General features: G+C 40.8%; 4 protein-coding genes across 7 annotated transcripts in view; 2 read left to right on the forward strand and 2 right to left on the reverse strand.

The window, feature by feature from the left end:
* DCBLD2 (discoidin, CUB and LCCL domain containing 2) overlaps window positions 1-5,701 on the forward strand; it is a 36,077-nt gene extending 30,376 nt beyond the window's left edge. For all 3 annotated transcript variants that reach the window (XM_081002697.1, XM_081002696.1, XM_081002698.1), the window contains exons 14-15: window positions 380-517; window positions 1,662-5,701. In XM_081002697.1, the coding sequence (XP_080858823.1) occupies window positions 380-517; window positions 1,662-2,104 (581 nt within the window). In that variant the 3' untranslated portion in view covers window positions 2,105-5,701. The remainder of the gene's footprint in view (window positions 1-379; window positions 518-1,661) is intronic.
* LOC308475609 (cell cycle control protein 50C-like) lies at window positions 4,633-14,897 on the reverse strand. The gene is made up of 7 exons (XM_081002755.1): window positions 13,524-14,897; window positions 12,587-12,697; window positions 11,493-11,594; window positions 10,988-11,078; window positions 10,594-10,734; window positions 8,876-9,085; window positions 4,633-7,910 (listed from the first exon to the last, which is right to left on the reverse strand). Exons 1-7 carry the CDS (start codon window positions 13,722-13,724, stop codon window positions 7,726-7,728), a joined length of 1,041 nt encoding a protein of 346 aa, XP_080858881.1. The 5' UTR covers window positions 13,725-14,897; the 3' UTR covers window positions 4,633-7,725.
* The window catches only part of FILIP1L (filamin A interacting protein 1 like), a 182,423-nt gene continuing 170,235 nt past the window's right edge, over window positions 5,843-18,030 (forward strand). The window contains exon 1 of the mRNA XM_081002650.1: window positions 5,843-5,883. Within this exon, the coding sequence (XP_080858776.1) occupies window positions 5,858-5,883 (26 nt within the window). The 5' untranslated portion in view covers window positions 5,843-5,857. The remainder of the gene's footprint in view (window positions 5,884-18,030) is intronic.
* Window positions 15,044-18,030, reverse strand: part of CMSS1 (cms1 ribosomal small subunit homolog) — a 177,898-nt gene continuing 174,911 nt past the window's right edge. For both annotated transcript variants that reach the window (XM_081002770.1, XM_081002771.1), the window contains exons 9-10: window positions 17,896-17,984; window positions 15,044-15,265 (exon numbers count right to left, since the gene is read on the reverse strand). In XM_081002770.1, the coding sequence (XP_080858896.1) occupies window positions 15,182-15,265; window positions 17,896-17,984 (173 nt within the window). In that variant the 3' untranslated portion in view covers window positions 15,044-15,181. The remainder of the gene's footprint in view (window positions 15,266-17,895; window positions 17,985-18,030) is intronic.

The following is an 18,030-nucleotide window of genomic DNA, read 5'->3' on the forward strand; positions in this document are numbered from 1 at the left end:
ATATTTTCCATTCTTTGTATACTTTCTGGTTTGAAGGCCCTCTTACTTTCCCCCTCATCTCTGCCAGTTTGAGGTATTCAATCGTAAGAGTCTGCCATTCTGTTATTGTGGGCGTTGTTTCATTTTTCCAATTTCTTGCCACTAATATGGTATAGAGATGTAATAAAGAAATCTCCTATTCATTGCCACGCAGGAAGAGGAAAGGGGTAGAGGGGAAGCACGTGAGTCAAGGGCTCGCCGCTGTTTGTCTATGTAGCCCGAAATTGTGCTAAACAGGCAAATTGCTCCAGAGTAACCAGGTAACCATTACAGGCGAAGTTCCAAAGCTAAAAAAATGCATATTGATTCATAACCATGTCACTTGTAAACCTTGATATAGGTTGGTGGAAAGGCATGAAGCAGTTTCTTCCTGCCAAGTCTGTAGAACATGAGGAAACGCCTGTTCGTTACAGCAGCAGTGAAGTTAGTTGCCTTAGATCCAGAGAAGTTACAACCATGTTACAAACCCAAACTGCAGGTATTTGTCTTCTCCAGTTTTTCTTGATTTCAGTAAATGGTGCCTGTTTTAAATATCTTTGCAGATTAAATCACAGTAGTCTTACCTTCCTGTATTTCCTCCCATACCCTCTAAATTCTTTTAAAAATCTGTGCCGGGGATAGATGTCCAAATTCAGCTTGTAGAAGGACTGATTCTGGAGTTAGCCAATGTGGTACAGTCCTCTCACAGAATTGTGTCACTTGAGTTTTTATGAACAATCCGCTTGAGTGTGGCTAGCTGAAAATCCCACCATGGAGAAGTTGCAAAACTAACTTCTCCTAATAATTGCTTGGTTTTTTCATGCTTTCAAGTAAAGTCCAAGTGTAACCAATAATCATTTGAACTAGCTCACATCTTTTCAAGCAGCTAGTAAAACATAATTCACAAAATATTTAACTGGACCTCTTTACTCAGAAGTACTGATTTCTATTATTGTTTCACTGAATATGCCTTAAATATGGCATATGCGATTACACTAGTAGGACTGCAAGAAGTTTTGTAAGGAGGATTATGGGAAATATTGCAGAGAAAATTTATGAATAGATTTATTTGTTAAGGATTTTTAAAAGTAATAGTAAAATTAATGAAATGCAGATTAAGTGATAAAGATCGAAAAATCTTCAGATGTCGTTGATGGAAGTCCAAAATATTGTATAAGATAAGAATATATGTTACATGATTTTTGGAAATTATATATAATATAATAATAATAATAATAATAATATATATATATATATATATATATATATATATATATATGGCATACGCATAACAGAAGTAGATAAAGCATTGACATAATCCATTAATATGTTTGGACTGGTGTACACATGGTGGCTCCAGCCTGATCATCCCAGGAACACTTGAGACCACTGTTAGCCTGAAACCACTGCCCAAATTTCAGGTGCCATCAGAAGATCAGATTAGCCACATAACATGACTGATAGGTAGAGGTGCTGATTCAAATGAACAGTGACCCTATGCTCTCCTGAGATCTTCCCACTGGAGCAGTCTCATGTGTGATCTGGCCCATTTCAGTTCCAAGTGCCCTTTTTTTTATTACCAGTGCAATGGCAGTATGTGACAGCTGGAAAACCCTTGACGATACTGGTCTCTCTTTGTACAGAGTATGCACAGCCACTGGTGGGAGGAATTGTTGGCACACTTCACCAGAGATCAACCTTTAAACCTGAAGAAGGAAACGAAACAAGCTATGCTGATATGGATCCTTACAATTCACCCGAGCAAGAGATTTACCATGCCTATGCTGAACCGCTACCTATCACTGGACCAGAATATGCAACACCAATTGTGATGGATATGTCAGGTCATCCCGCAGCTCCCCTGGGCATTTCTACTGTATCTACTTTCAAAGCTCCAGGAAACCAAGCTGCTCCCATAGTTGGGGCATACAGCAAACTTGTTTCCAGATCAGATAGTTCATCGCCTACTCGAGTACTCTATGACACACCCAAAGGAATGCCAGGACTCAGTCCCACAGATGAGTTGGTATACCAGGTACCACAGAACATGCCACATTCCACAGAGAATAAAGAAGATGTTAGCTAGAGAATGTGGCTTTCAAAAATTAAATCCTTTGGAGATCACTTTTTGCATTGGAAGAAAAATGTGTGACTTGGTGGGAGCCCAGAAAAAAATGAGTCAATTACCTTTTTGAGGGTCTGTACACAACTACTGCTTTCCTGTTTATAGAATGATGGGCTTTCCATTCACTACTGATGGGCACTACATTTTTTTGCTAGGCAGGTGTGAGAAGCTTTCAAAGATGCTGAATTGCTGAGTGTAAATACATGTTCCACAACAGATATATAATGTGCCACTATAGATATATAATTAATCAAAATGATCTATGGTCCATGAGCCAAGAAAAGGAAAGGTACTATTCTGGATATAGAAAAAGTCACTGAGTCCAACATACCAATTTCAAATTAATTGCTATCTAGCAAGCTGGTATTTTCATAAGGCTTCACATTGTAAAAGTAAACTGATTATTGTGCTTCCTGTAACAGGAAGTTAGTGGCAATTATAAGGAAAACTGATCCCTAAAATTAACAAGTTTCCTTTGTTGATTTCTTTGATGAAATCAATTGTTAGTGTAGAAAATACCTGGAATCTCTGGCAAGCATGACTTGCTATACACTAGTAATCACTCTCTGTTGATCCCTTTGGAGTAGTTTTGTATGAATCCTGTTCTCCCTACTATTTGGGTGCTCCTTGCCACTTCCTAGGGGGGTGAATTCCCTGAAGATGATACATTTTCTAAAATTTGTTACTAAAATTTGTAAAAGGGACCTTACTGAGAATCCTTGGCTCAACTAAAACTATAAGTTCTTTAAAAAAATAACCCCAAAGCCCTCCAATGATGGCCTCAAACAGCAAAAAAAATATATATTTTATTTAGATTAAAGGAAGGGATATTTTTAAGGAGGGAAGGATAAGTTCACGTCTATAAAACATAAGCACACTGGCATCATTGCATGTAGGTTTTTAACGTAAATCAGGGTGTCTTTACATGCATAGATGAAAAGCTTGGTTTTCCCAATATGATTTTAGGTATATGCCTTAAGAAAATGCATATATGCATTGATGTCATGGAGCCTTCTGAATGTGAGATGGCGATTAGATTGAAATATAGCAATGTTTAAAATATTGGCATTTGATCTACTATGTATTGCATAAAAATTATTTTTTTCACCCCTAGATTCTTCAAGTTCAAAATTATCATACCATTTCATTCGGGACTAAAGGTATTTCCCCTTCTAACTCCTCGTGAAATTATTTTTCCAAGGTTTATATACTTGAAACCAGTTAGTAACTTTTGTGCACAATGAGAAATGCTGAAAGCATAGCTGTATAACCTACAAGTCTCCCTTTGGCCATGCTTTAAATGTGTATATATTTTTTACAAAGCACATTAGGGTGACATGAAAAGAACGCTTTGTTTTTATTGTATTATAACAGCACTGTAGCGACGATGTAGAACAGATAAATGTGATATCCCCTCTATACGCAATAGCCCAGTTTTATGGACTTCATTATGAACATATAGTTCAAGAGAATATTGGGTGTTATCCCGTTGTGTTCGTCTGCTAGCAGCAGATTGTTCACTTGCAGAATGCGACTTTCTCCCTTCCTCTCCTCCTCTGCACAGACACCAAATCTTCTTCAGAGAGAGAGAAGCTGGCAGGGGGTTAAAGGGTAAGGAAGCCAAAATCCACTTGAACTGCCCATTTCTATTTTTCTTGTGGTCTGTATTGTTGAATGCACAATATATCTCAGTGTAGCTGGCTGGAAAGGTAAATCATGACAATCACAACTCTTAAATGTAGTTAGTACTCCTTAGCCCAGCTTTCTCTAGCCTGGGGCCCCTTCGGATGTTGAGGACCACGCTATAGCTGGGACTGAAGCCCATAACAGCTGGAGAGCAGCAGCCTTAGTCCAATACTTAGTTTCAGCAGTATGGCATGCTGGTTCGCTCTTGTGCTTTGTTCCATTTATATTTTGTTTATTTATAAAAGTGATAACATAACTTATTTTTATTCTGTAAACTACGGTACACCGAGGCTAAATGTGTGGCCTAAGAAAACTTTCAGAATATGTGTATATGTAGACTCTATTCTATGGCCTAGTCTATAATTTCTTGCTTCGTTTGGTCCAATGGATATGGGTACATATCTGCCAGGTTGGATTCAACAAAGTATGTGTTAAATATATGACACCCTAATCGTGTCATTGTCTATCTCTGTTAGGGTCTCTAGACTCAGCTGTCCTACTCTTAGATATCTGCATCTTTGAAAACCATATTGTAGAAATAGCACATTTGCAACAGAGTGATTTCCACCTCCTGCCATTGCCAAAAGGTGATTCATTGCTGGAAGTAAAATTCAAGGGATTAACTCTTTTAAGTTCAGATGGTAGCACTTGTGCACCTTGCCAGTCAAAACATAGTTCCTTAGCTTGGTTATAAATCACTTCTTAGTTACAAATTGGAATCAGAACCCTAAATTCTTCAAAAACCTGAGATTGCAGTTGGATTCAGTGGCGCACATCAAGCAAACAACTACTTGTAAACAGAATTAAAAACTATTACCTTTATTTATTGACAGTATTTATAAATCACTCTTCTGCATATGTTACAAGGCAGTGCACCAAATGCTACATTACAAATAGCAAAGTAAACTATGTCAAACTCTAAAATTAATGGCAGAAAAGCAACAGGAAAATAATCCTGGCTGATTTCCAAATGCCCAGTAGAATAGAACACAACCTAGGTTTCCTAGATACTAAAAATTCTTCTTAGAAACGTATTTTCTGCTCAGATTCTAAACAGATGGTAGCTATCTTTAAATGAAAACTAGGCAGCAATCCTGTACCCACTTCCCTAGCTGTAAGCCCAGTGAACTGAATGGGGCTTATTTCTGATTAAACATGTTATAGGGGTTGCGCTCTGAGTGTTTTAACTTGAATGTTGCACCAGTTAGAGTGGCTTGGTGTATTTGTACCACGCCAAAGTATAGAATTGTGTATGTGTGATGTTTCTTACAAAAATTGACAAATGTACATACAAGAGACTACCAAAAGCCACGGTAGGGCTGTTTTTCAAAGCTGCCTGTTACTGGAATTGTGCACAAAAGTGTATATGCTTAGTTTGAAGTCTTGCAGGTATCCAAACCCACAAACCTTAGTACAAGCAAGTCCACCTCCACTGTATGTTGCAGATTTAAGCTTGCCAGCACATAAAATATTACAACAGTATAAAAGGGATGGTGTGAGCAATTGAATGTATCAAAATTAAATGGCTGATTAGATGAAAACAGCTTTCTTGATTTACTGCCCTGTATTTTAGGTACTAACTTATTGATTCCTGAATGTAAGACACACAGCACAGGCAAGTATCCACACAAGTGTTTTGGGGTTTAGGCTCACTGTTGGTATTGTCTCAAGGTATGCAGAGGGGTCACTCGGCTAGTGCAGGTGAGATGGGTGCAAATAAGTGTCGACTGGCTGTTTTCCTAGAATGTACTTCCTTACCTCAGCATGTTCTGTAGTCACTCTGTGTATGTTGCTAGAATTTAGATAATATGAATAGCATTTTTTAAATGTATGTGTTAAAACCTTTTAATAAAATGCACAATGTGGAACTCACGATTCTTGTACAGGAAAAAAAAGTAAGCAGATTCCATTTTGGAGCTTAATGTCGCTGAATATCCCAGCTGATGGAGAGTCAGTTACAGCTACATTTTGACAAGCACTTTCTATTTGGCAGATTCTGATTTTATCTTGGGGGTACTGTTTGTGGACATGAGAACCTCAGTGGCAATATGCAGGTAAGACACAACGCAACAGACTTACATATTGTTCAGATGATTCGGAGCAGCCCGATCCTATTGCTTACCTGTGCAAACAGGCTTGTTCTGTTCTACCCCATCTGCCTTGATAGTACACCGTTAAAAGAGCACTGATAATTTTTGAAAGGAGTTATCTTAGTGAACCATTCCCCCCCCCCCCCCGATTAATACTGGAACCAGACAGATGAGTTCTGTTAAGGACATCTTCACAGAAGGCCTAATTTACATAATTCACTGCCATAAAATACAGTGGTACCTCGGGTTACAGACTCTGCTAACCCGGAAGTAGTACCTTGGGTTAAGAACTTAGCTTCAGGACAAGAACAGAAATTGTGCGCCGGTGGCAGCAGGAGGCCCCATTAGCTAAAGTGGTACCTCAGGTTAAGAACGGTTTCAGGTTAAGAATGGACCTCCGGAACGAATTAAGTTTGTAGCCAGAGGTACCACTGTATGCTGATAGCCACATGCTTAGATAAATCTACTGAGATTATATAGTGATGGTCACCTAAACAGAAGCCCCAGATTCAGAGGCAGTATTCCTCTAAATTCCTGTTGCTAATTAGGCAAATCATCTTCTTTGGCGATCACTTGTAGCCGAGTAAGATTGTCTTCCATGAACATGGTCTTAACAATGAGTCCGTAAGTGACTGTGGAGGCTAATTCTGGACCCACACATCCTTCCACAGTGGGGACATTGGTTTCTAGGCAGGAGTTGATCACAAATAGCATAGTGTGGGGGATTGTTGTCTTCATGGGGCTTCTGGGAAGCATTTGGCTGGCTACTGGGCGACAGGTTGCTGGGGCAGAATGGATCCAGCAGCTCTGCTCTGACACTCTTAACCACTGTGTTGAGAATTATATAGCACAAGACTAAGAATGCACAGCGCATGTGGAGCTAAAGCCCCACAACTTTGCACCAAGAAAACCCAGTATGTCTCCTTCCTTCCTTGTCATTAAAATCCACAGAGCATTTCTTACAAGAGGGATTTAACTGCAACTTTTTTGCTTTAATTCTAACTTGATATTGCCTGGCGCTTTTTAAAATTCCCCCCTGGTGGCAGCTGGCTGTGGTGCCATTTATTGCTTTATCTCCTGAAGTGTATAAATGCCACTGCTTGCTGCGAAATAAATCACTCTTTAATCTCTCAGAGGCCAGTATTTGGGAAAGCTGTATATAATTTCGGTACAGAGCTTTTCAATACGAAAGATGAACTAATAGAAATAGACATTTTAATAAGCAGATTCATGTGTAACACTACTTACACTGACAGCTTCTTCCTTTTTAAACTCTACATTTCTTGCAATGTGTTGTTCTGCCTATGACACTTTCGGGAACAGAGTCACTGCCGCAGAGGATGTGCAAGAGGCCAGGGATCCACATGGCTGTTACCTGAGAACTTGCGTGAACTTTTAACCTAGCTGTAAACATTCATCAGACCAAATGTACTGGCGTAGTTCCCAGCCAAGCATTCATTATACTAAGTACTAGATGAATTCAGACAGGAACTCAGCCCATTGCTGCATGAGCCGAGACTTCACAGACTCCTTCCTTCGAATATTACTGTTTCTAAATTTCCGCCTGTGTTCTGCGTAAACCATGGTTTGCCACTGCATCCGTGCGCCATCTGCAGAGTGATTTTAGCAAACCATTTGCCTTTAAACAAGGTTCCAAAATCCAAAACTGTCTTTTGGAGTCCTGGTTTAAGGGCAGATGATGGTGTGCTGAGAATCAGGAAGGAAATTTAGGTATCTCTCATTTCTGGTCTCTGGCTTGGCAGGGCACTTGTACTATTAACTTTTTATCAAGTAAAGGGAATCGTCCTATAGTCCCTTGTTGGGGTTTTTCCTGGATTTCAAGTGAGCTACTGTAATGATACAACTTGCCAGCAGAGTCACTGCACCAGTAACTGTGTACGCTATTCCCAGAAAAGGATTTCTTCCACCGCTCCATGTTACTGTTGAGAAGACCACCTGCTTTTCTCCTTTGAACTTTGAAACTGGGAAATCTGACAGGATGATGTTAAAGTTTTATTAACAGTTTGGAACATACATGGGCATTAAAAGATGCCGAAGGGTTAGGTATTGCTAACAGGATTAGATCCATGTTTTTTTTCCTTCTTAGCACCTACAGTGCAAAAGGCATATTTAAAAGGAATATATGTAGTTTTTCACAGTTTACTCTCCTTGTTGCAATACGCATCTTCTGTTGATGAGACACTACCACTATTATCAGCCTTTTCTAATGTGGTCTACAGAAGTTTTGAACTGAAACTCCCATCTGCTCTAGTCGCCATGGCCAATGGTCAGGTATAGTGAGACCTACAGTCTAAAACAGGGACGCAGGTGGCGCTGTGGGTTAAACCACAGAGCCTAGGACTTGCCGATCAGAAGGTCGGCGGTTCGAATCCCCACGACGGGGTGAGCTCCCGTTGCTCGGTCCCTGCTCCTGCCAACCTAGCAGTTCGAAAGCACCTCAAAGCGCAAGTAGATAAATAGGTACCGCTCCGGCGGGAAGGTAAACGGCGTTTCTGTGGGCTGCTCTGGTTCGCCAGAAGCGGCTTAGTCATGCTGGCCACATGATCCGGAAGCTGTATGCCGGCTCCCTCGGCCACTAAAGCGAGATGAGCGCCACATCCCCAGAGTTGGTCACAACTGGACCTAATGATCAGGGGTCCCTTTACCTTTACAGTCTAAAACATCTGTAGAGTACCAGGTTGGGGAAGACTGAGCTAGACAGAGATCTGCATCAGCCCACTGTATGTTTCCTCCACCCAAGTGACAAGCAGAGGCTCTCCTCAAAACTCAGCTATATTTTGCAATGAACTGCATGCATTATTAGCCTGCCAGGTAGCGTTCTGGCTATGTATTCCTTGATTACTCTCACCGTCTACAGAAAATCTGGCAATTATAACCCACATAGCTAAAACGTGCGGAGTTTAAAACATGACACAAACCCACACAGAAAGGATACTATAGGATATTTGTAGCCCGTACGTCCCTGCTGGGAGCCCATTTGCAAACTGCCTGATGCGATTGAGGCGACGGTAAAGATTCTTGAATGTAGGAAATGCTGATACACGCATCCAGATGATAAAGTCTTCATTTGTGTAGCCATTGTTCTCTTGGTTTGATTCATCTAATAAATATACTGGTTTTTGCCAGTAAGGTGGTCTTGCCGTGCCTGAGATAGATGGGGGCGGGGGGAGGGAGAGAGAGAGAGAAAAAAATGAATAGCTATAGGTGAACCAGCTACCCCTACTTCTATATATTTCTTATAGTCTAACCTTAGTCTCACTAGTGGGTAAGCATGCCTCAGCCTTCGCCGATATTGTGCTCTCAAGATGTTTTGGACAATTGTTCTCTTCATTCCTGACCACTGGCCATGCTGGCTGTGGCAGACGGGACCTAGAGTCCAACAACACCTGGAACATCCAAGGTTCAGGAAGTCTGACCTAAGTAGTCTAAACAAAGGGTCTTACTCCCTAGTAAGTGAGTGAGTATTGAGTTATATGCAGCCATCACAGACACACTTATGAAGGAGTATGCCCCACTGTTCAGTGGGGCATGCAGGATTGCCTTGTAAGTCAAGCAACATACCAGGAATGTAGCTTCAATAAAGTTGCTTTTCCAGTATGCATATAAGGTGGAGCAGATTTGCATCCATTGGCCCTGCTCCTGACCTCAGTTGAGGCGGGAAATTTAAGCGTGGTTAACATCAATATTGAGGCATCTTTTTAACCATGTTTAAAGCAAAGGTGCACTGCAAATGGGCACACGTTCTGGGAAGGAAAGGGCACATCATTTTGTGGTGGTGTCCCAGGTGCTCGGCCCTGGTGGAAAAAATCTGATGCATTGGCCTTGAGAAAAGGTAGACGTGTTGGGTTTCATTACATCAGGGATGGGGAAACCTTCCAAGGGGCCACATGCCAGTAGTGGGTGAGGCCACAGGCAAACAGGCAGAGCAACAAGTGAATGATTCACATTTCTACAGCAGGTTAGTTTCTTCTGTCCTCCATCCAGACAAGCAAGAGGCATTTGAAAGGTAAAGGTACCCCTGCCCATACGGGCCAGTCTTGACAGATTCTAGGGTTGTGCGCTCATTTCACTCTAGAGGCCGGGAGCCAGCGCTGTCCGCAGACACTTCCGGGTCACGTGGCCAGCGTGACGAAGCTGCTCTGGCGAACCGGCACCAGAGCAGCACACGGAAACACCGTTTACCTTCCCGCTATAAAGCGGTACCTATTTATCTACTTGCACTTAGGGGTGCTTTCGAACTGCTAGGTGGGCAGGAGCTGGGACCGAACGACGGGAGCTCACCCCGCTGCGGGGATTCGAACCACCGACCATGCAATCGGCAAGTCCTAGGCGCTGAGGTTTTACCCACAGCGCCACCCATGTCCCCTAAGAGGCATTTACTTGTTTGTTTAATTTAATAAAAATTATATAACCCTTGATTGGGGGGGGGGGGACCTCAAAGCAATGGATGAAACTTCAAAAGCATGATCAAAGTTCACAGGCACATTCCAGCCAGGTAAAAACACTTAGGTCTGAAGCAGAGCTAGTGAAAAATGTAGTCAGGAAAGATTTCCAAGGGCCACATAAGAGGCCTGCGGGGACAGTTTTAGAAAGCCCCTTAGCTGCATTTCAAAAACTGAAGAACCACCTTTCAGCTAATGGGATCATTCTTACCATCAAATGCAGAAGACAAGTTGTGTGCAGATGGATTGTGAAATTTCACATTTTTATCTGTCCACCAGGCATTCCCTTGCTTCAGAAGTGGGACTTTGACAGCCTTTACAGAAGCAGGATAGTAGAACAGCTGTATTGTATCTGTATGGAAATTAGAAACAGTGATTTAATGCTAAGTCAGTACTGAATGCCTTTAATTCGACTATTTTAGCTGATCTAAGAGAATATGGTCACATCCACACCATACATTTAAAGCACGACATTAAAAAACCTCCAATGGGGACTGTGTGATGACATCCTTACATTTCTATCATATAGAGAGAAATCTGCAGTTCAAATAGATAATGAAGATTGCGTATTCAGGTAAATATTATCAGATGCACGTAGCACTCACCATTGAACATGCTGTTTGCAATTGCACCACATGGAGCTATAGGTGTCCCATTTTCATAAGTTGCAAAAGGTGCACAATTGCTGTTCTGAATCTGTATTCAAAACCATAATGCAATTAGGAGCACATTTCTCTGAAAAATCAAGCCATAATGTTAAACAATGCAGCTATTCATAAATGGCAGGAAATGTGTTCTGAAAAAGACACGTCTTTTATCTGGTGATGAAAAATCAATGGGGAAAGACTGTCACACTATGCCAGGGAGTGTATTTCCTAGTGTGGCTGCTACCAGTTGGCAAAGGACTCTCCCTCTCGAATGTTTACATTGCCCACCTCACTCAGCATAACATTACAAAGTCCAGACAATGAATGACAAGCACAACATTCCTGAAGCAGCTAGACCTCTTTCTGGTCAATAATATATTAAGAATTACTACCCTTAAAATGGCATCATGTGATTAAAAAAACCAAACATCAGAAGTACTAAAAGAATTTCAAACCACCTTACGTTTGCCTTCCGACCCAATAGTTGTGCATCACTTCTGGAAAGGACATAGCGACGATGGTTCTGATAAAAATTATGCAATCCGTAGTACATGAAGACATCACCCTGCAATTTTTTTAAAGGGATAACATGTAGGAATTAAAAAATGAGTTTCAAAGCTAAATCTGGCAAACTATTGACAATAGCCAATATGAAGGGGGACAGTAATTTGAATGTCCAAGATCTAAGTGCCATCAAAAGCCCTAGAGACCTTTGATGGGCAAGAATTGGTGTGACTCCAAACCACTAAGCCCAAGAGACAAGCCTAAATTGTTACTTTATTGGTTTGTGGAGTAAGGCTAGCAATAAATGAAAATGATCTCTTCCGATTACTCCACAAGGTCTTCCTCTAATGTTCATTGCTTGATGCGCTCGTGAAATTAGTCAAAACAGCATAGACAGGCTGCTCTGATTGCCTGATATTATTTCCACAGAGGCAGTTCACATCCTCAGCTGCTGAATTCAGCATTGATTGAATAAACTGAAGGATAAGCTCCTGAGAGATGGGCAGGGATATGGGAATCAATCCCTAAGGTAGGGTGCCAGATGCAAAAGAAGACAGGGCTCCTGCACCTGTAACAGAAAAGGAAAATTTGACAGGTGTGGCCTGCATGACAAATGTCCTCTTTTTGTATCTGGTCACGCTACGCTAATGGTTGTAGCCCTAGTCATTGAATGACAAGAGCTAACACACTAAAATTGGATAGATGCTAAAAGTACCATAGGGTGCAACCCAGCCAATAATTGAAACACTGAGGTTCCATTGATTTTACAGTGAGAATTATGCATGTGCTTAACACACTCTCATTGAAATTACTGTATAAAAGTGTTTAACTCAGCTAAACGCTCAAAAAATGTTTTAAACATTTCAAAACGTTTACTTCAAAATCATTCTGGTTTCCTTAGGATCAATGTATTTTTCTTTATTCAATAGCCTTAAAATATTTGAGGTTTGGTAGGTAACATTTTCCTTTCCTCCTGTAGTTAATTTTAATTCTGCTCTTGTGTTGCTTATTAAAAAAACCCAACCTATTATTCCCTTTTCCACAATCACTTACCTGCATGCTTTCCTGAAGTGTGAAGTTGGTGAAACATAGGCATTCCTTCTCCCAGTTTGATGAGTTTTCACGCAGCTTTGAACAATGTGAGCATATATCGGAATAATTAATCTGCCAAGAAACGAAAGAAACAGGCCAAGTTATTGTTTTTAATTACATCTATTCTACAAGAGAAGCTTGCCACTTATTGTGGTTAATAGTACTACTGACTCATTCTTCACCAGAACATCTCAGAGTAGATTACAGCATTTAAAAACACAACAGTTAACAAACAAACAAACAAACAAACACAACCCTTAAAGGAGTAAAAAACACCCCTGTGGAGAACAGGCCTGGAAGCTTGTCTAACGGCACCCCAGTATTGTATTTGAAATATTTATAACTCACCTTTCCACCAATGGTCTCAAAGGCAGCTGGCCTACAGATACAATTTAAACAAGACCATTGCCAGGTCCATCTGTAGTCTCTTCAGCATCTTCAGAATGCTTAACTGTTAAATAGTCTGGAGGGTCTACCCTTCCCAACTTCTCTAGACAATGGGAGACCTGTTGGTCCAAAAGCCAGTTCAGATATTCTATCCATTCATTTACTGAAGCTGCTCACACCAGTGTAATGCTTTTAAGTCTGGCCTCAGATCACTCCCTCACTCCCTCGATGTTACAATGCTCACCAGTATAGACTACTTACATTATTGATTCCTTTGCGAAAGAAATAAAGAACATAATAGCCAAAGTGGGTATTGAAGTCAGGTCTCTGGTCAGTACTTTCATTTTTGGGATTGCACCAAAATGTTTATTTTATGGCTTTAGGATTAATGAGGACATCATATACAAATGTTATGAAAATTAAACAAAACAAAATAAATACATTGTAAATTTCTATTTTACAGTCTACCAATATTGTAATGCATGCTTTCCAGCACACAATGAAAACAAACCTTTATTTCTTTGACTCTTGTCGCAGCCAATAGAAGTACAATTCCCAACACCAGGCAGAAGAGGCTAATGATAAAGAAACTGGGGAGGACGAGCTCTGGGGTGAGCTGGGGCTTCCAGGCTGGGAGCCTCTGTTGTTTATATGCAGTATTATCAGGGCATCTCGATGGACGGTTTGGTGAAACGCTGCTCTTTTCATTCATGTTGATGCCGGACAAGTCTTTGGCTGGCCTTTGTGTCGTACCGTAAGGTATTTTTCATCTGTTGCTATCTACTTAGCATTTTTAAGAACCTTGGTAACTTCCTGGAATTACTTATTAACTTGATCCATTTGATTGGGAATAACACCCTCCTTGTACTTTATTGTCATAATCACCTTTAGCCAGCCTGTGCCATCCTCCTGCTGTGTACTTTAACCTGACACATCTGCTAGGTTCCTGCACCTGCCACTGCTTCCTGCACAAGGCTGCCACCCTTTTAGCTGTTACTGTTGTTCCACACAGCTTAGGACACAATTTAGTAGAATCATCTGCATTGGTCTATTTGGAAATCCTGCATGCAGGGTGGTACATTACTCCTCAGATTTTCTGTCTGTCAAATTTATTAGCTGACTTGATTGTGTTTTTGTGACGACCAATGATTTTCAGCATATAAATTTTACCGACTGACACAACTTAAGGCTTCCCTTCCTCCCCGCCTTCACAGATTCCAAAACTGCATTGAAACTGAGGTAAAAGGGCAGATTTTGCTAATAACAAGTAGGGTGAGAATGGAGTGATAGACAATGGTTACACCAGTTCTGCATTTTTTCCTGGGGTCAATTAAGCATCCTACTCACAAGTAGCATCCATTTTGCTTCAAGTTTCCTGGTCTACATATCTGCCATAAGAGCGAGAGTTTGCTACCTGAGGCTTTGAATTCACAGTGGCAGATTCCAGGTTACAACGATCTATGGTAATGATATTAGTAACACAGGGGAGTTCCCCTAAAGAAAAACAAGAGGGGTAGTTATCCCTATACATTGACAATTATGATCACTGGCACTGATCTTTAAGGATATTTTGGAAATACTTTAGCCATGGTTCTGCCACAGTAAGATGATCTATTGGTGGTTACTTCCTTCCAGAAAACTGAACTGTATTGATAAGCAGAGCTGCAGATGAAAAGCTCAGGAGACATTACTATCATTATTAACAGTTATAATTTATATATTTCCTCAGGTGTTTTGTACACATGTATCATGTTAATCATTGCAACTGCTCTTTAAAGTAAGCTGGCACTATTGTTTCTAAACTGCAGCCTATTAAGCTGAGATATGTACACCCAAACTGACCTGGAGGCTCATTCAAGGATTCCTAGTGAGCTTGTTGCTGAAATGAGTTTACCCGTGACACAGTCTCTTACCCACTAGCTTATACTTTTGAGTAAATCTTTTGAGTTAATAGTTACTTTATGTGCTGGTGGAAAAATCTGTGTTGACTTTCGATTTCATATCATTATACGTGAACATTTCAGTAGAGGACTCCATACAAAAGCTGGCTTTATTGCAAAAGAATTAAGGGTGACAAAAGGGTTTCTACTATATGCATTTCAGAATTAAAAAGCAGCCTCAACTTGGGCAGACTGAAGGATGAGTTGAATTCAAGGGCAAACATTATATCTAAAAGAGTCCCACTTTCACAGAGCCCTCTCTGCACAGTTTGATCAGTCCCATTTCCAGAAGTTCAATGGTTTCTTTCCTTATCTGATGAAAAAATAAAAAAATTAGAGGATTAAGGTTACCAAGGCCAGCACTTCCATGAGGCGAGGTGAAGAACTTTGCCTCAGGAGGCAAATCTGCCCATTGCTCCCCACCCCAGCAGTTGTCAGCCCCACTGCAGCTTCACCTGTGCCACCACTGCAGCACCACCACTGTGCTCACCACAAAAGCCACGCCCCCACTGCTGCCACTGCATCATGGTGGCAGTGCAAGCGCAGCTGCAGATTTCGGGTACAGTTGCAGTGGCTGGGCCAGTGGCAATCTGGGCACAATGGCGTAGTCAGGGAGAGGCCCAAGATCTGTGGGGGAGCAGCAGGGCATTTTGCCTACAGTGGCAAAATGTTCTGGGCCACCCTTGAAGGTTACTGCAAGACCCCCATGCAAACATTTATTGTGCTGTCTCTCTCACGAACTCACACACTCCAGCCAGCTGATACCTTATCCTTCTCTTATTTTTAATAGTGGCACAACACTCCCCTCATTAAACATGTACTTATGAAACACCATTGGTTAAGAAACATGCCTGCAAACTTGCAGCTTGTCACTTGCCCATGGCAATTAACAGTTCCTTCTGCATTAGGAGTTTATCAGATCCACCGCTCAAGTCAGCCTGGGCAACACTGTCTGCATGTGGGAGGCTAAGTAGCCTAGTAAAAATTAAAAAAAATATTGAGCTTGTCTGCAGGGAAGTTTTAACCTATACCTGTTTGAAAGGTCATCGGGGTAACTGACAGTAAACGATGTTTCAATTACAAGCATTTTGGCTGGAAAGCAAAATCAATAAAACTCAGTTTTATGTATGCATATTAGTCATTTTGCCAGCTGCATCAGCTGCTACGATAATAATTTCACATTGAAAAATGCCACAAGGGGGCACCTTCTTGCTTCAGTTATGGAAATTCATTGCAATCTCTAGTAGCTGACTTTTCTGAACATTGAGAAAACCAATGGGCTTACTATATTGTGACATTTTCAACAGCTTGGTAAAACAAGGCTTAAGAGTGGAAAGGTCAAACGCAACACATTTAGTGCAAAAGAGGCCCTGGCCACATTCACACACAACAATTATCCTTGGGTTAATCAACCATACTGTGCATGGATTGCTTGCTAGTGCATTGATCCTGATTGTTTCTGCTTCATTCTTCACTTCACATGTGTGAAGTGTAAAACCAGGAAGGGAAAAGCTGAGTGCTACTTCTAAATCCAAGATTTTGGCTTTTTAAATAATAATAATAACAATAATTGAACAGGAATTATAAGTGAACAACATTTAAAGAGGGATAGCAATCCTGGCTTATTAGGGTCAAATACACCACATCCCCAGATATTCAGACATAACACAAAGCTTGCCCTTTCCTGGTTTGTTAACCAGCTTGTGAAAAGTGTGATAGAATGGATTTGCTGCACCAGAGGGCATCTCATGCATCCTATGGTTCTTGGTGTATCATTACTGCAAATGCTGCTTCCATGTATTAAAGGGCATTTTCTGACCGAGGATGTAGCTAAGTGCCTGCTGGTTTGATAGCATATAAAGAACAGTGTTTGCCATAAATTACAAGGTATAGCAATCAGCACAGTTCACTCACAACCCAACCCTAAACATACCCGAGGGATTAATACCAAGTTAAGTATGCTTTGGACTGTTTTAGTGGGATATAAACGTATTCTAATCAAGATATCTTTTAGTTTTGGTTTCGGTGGCACAGGAGAAAATAGGTATAAATCATGTGATGCTTGTATACATAGATTATATGCATCTATGCAGTTGCATGTCACAGTTTTGTACAGTATTTTGTACTTTTCAACTGTACTTTTCTTTTTAAAATTTCAACTGTAATAAAGGGAGAAAGTATGCTTGGGAGTACAGCCTTAAAAGTACAATTTTCCCCACTAAGCCACCAGATTTTGATCATAAATTCAGTTTACTGGATCAGATGATTTGCCCTATTATGGAATTGTGTTTTTTCAAAAGAAGGTAAGTGTAAGTGTTAAATATCAAATTGCTTTGTCCTCCTTAGGTAGAGGGCAGGAGTTAACAAAGTACGTATGTGAAATCTGCTAGAAGAATTTTTGTTCTGTTCTCCAGGCTTACCTCTAACGGATTGTTGTTGTTGTTGTTAGACACTCTATTTGAAAATCCTACGGTCTGGAACTTTTTGAAAGCAGCAGGAGGACTTGCTTATGCTGCTGCTTTCCTACATAGCTTATTTGAAAGGAGGTGTCAGAGAAATAAATGGAACTTGACTTTAATGAAAATGAATGTAGGCTTGAGGTGTTAAAGAGAATCACAGCAGGAAAGGTAAGCATGCCACAGAGCCTGAAGAGAGAGGCAGCCCAAGACATTACTGAATATACTTCCTCTCCTGCTTCAGTTAGACAGAGCCCTTCAGCACCACAGCACCATGTAAAGACCAGCTGACCCATGTAGTGACAAGCCCATGTTCCCCACATAATGTGTGCAATGGCCCAGCATGTATCTCTTAAGCCTTGGATTAGAAAACTAAAATTATGGTATGCATTTGTGTAAAAAGTCCCTTTTCCCCTTGCATTTCTAGAATGCGAAATAGAAGAAAAACCACACAGGCTTTTACTTTTTAAATATTATTGCTTGGTACCTCAGGGATGTCAATTAATCTTCTTAACTTCTGATCTCTCCAATTCCAGTCCAAGATGACATACTTCAAGGATGTCATGCTAAGACCATCTGAGGAGACAGTAAGAGACATTTGTTAGTAGCGTGATAAGTGCAT

This window comes from Podarcis pityusensis (assembly GCF_964106645.2).
Source record: "Podarcis pityusensis genome assembly, chromosome: 4".
Taxonomy (NCBI): domain Eukaryota; kingdom Metazoa; phylum Chordata; class Lepidosauria; order Squamata; family Lacertidae; genus Podarcis; species Podarcis pityusensis.

Excerpts from the sequence above, each read along its gene's own strand:
- LOC308475609 (XM_081002755.1), bottom strand. The coding sequence starts at position 13,724 with ATGAATGAAAAGAGCAGCGTTTCACCAAACCGTCCATCGAGATGCCCT. Across the intron at positions 12,698-13,523 it reads CAAGAGTCAAAGAAATAAAG|ATTAATTATTCCGATATATG; the intron begins GTTTGTTTTCAT and ends GTTTCTTGGCAG. Across the intron at positions 9,086-10,593 it reads CTTGTCTTCTGCATTTGATG|GCACGGCAAGACCACCTTAC; the intron begins GTAAGAATGATC and ends CATCTATCTCAG.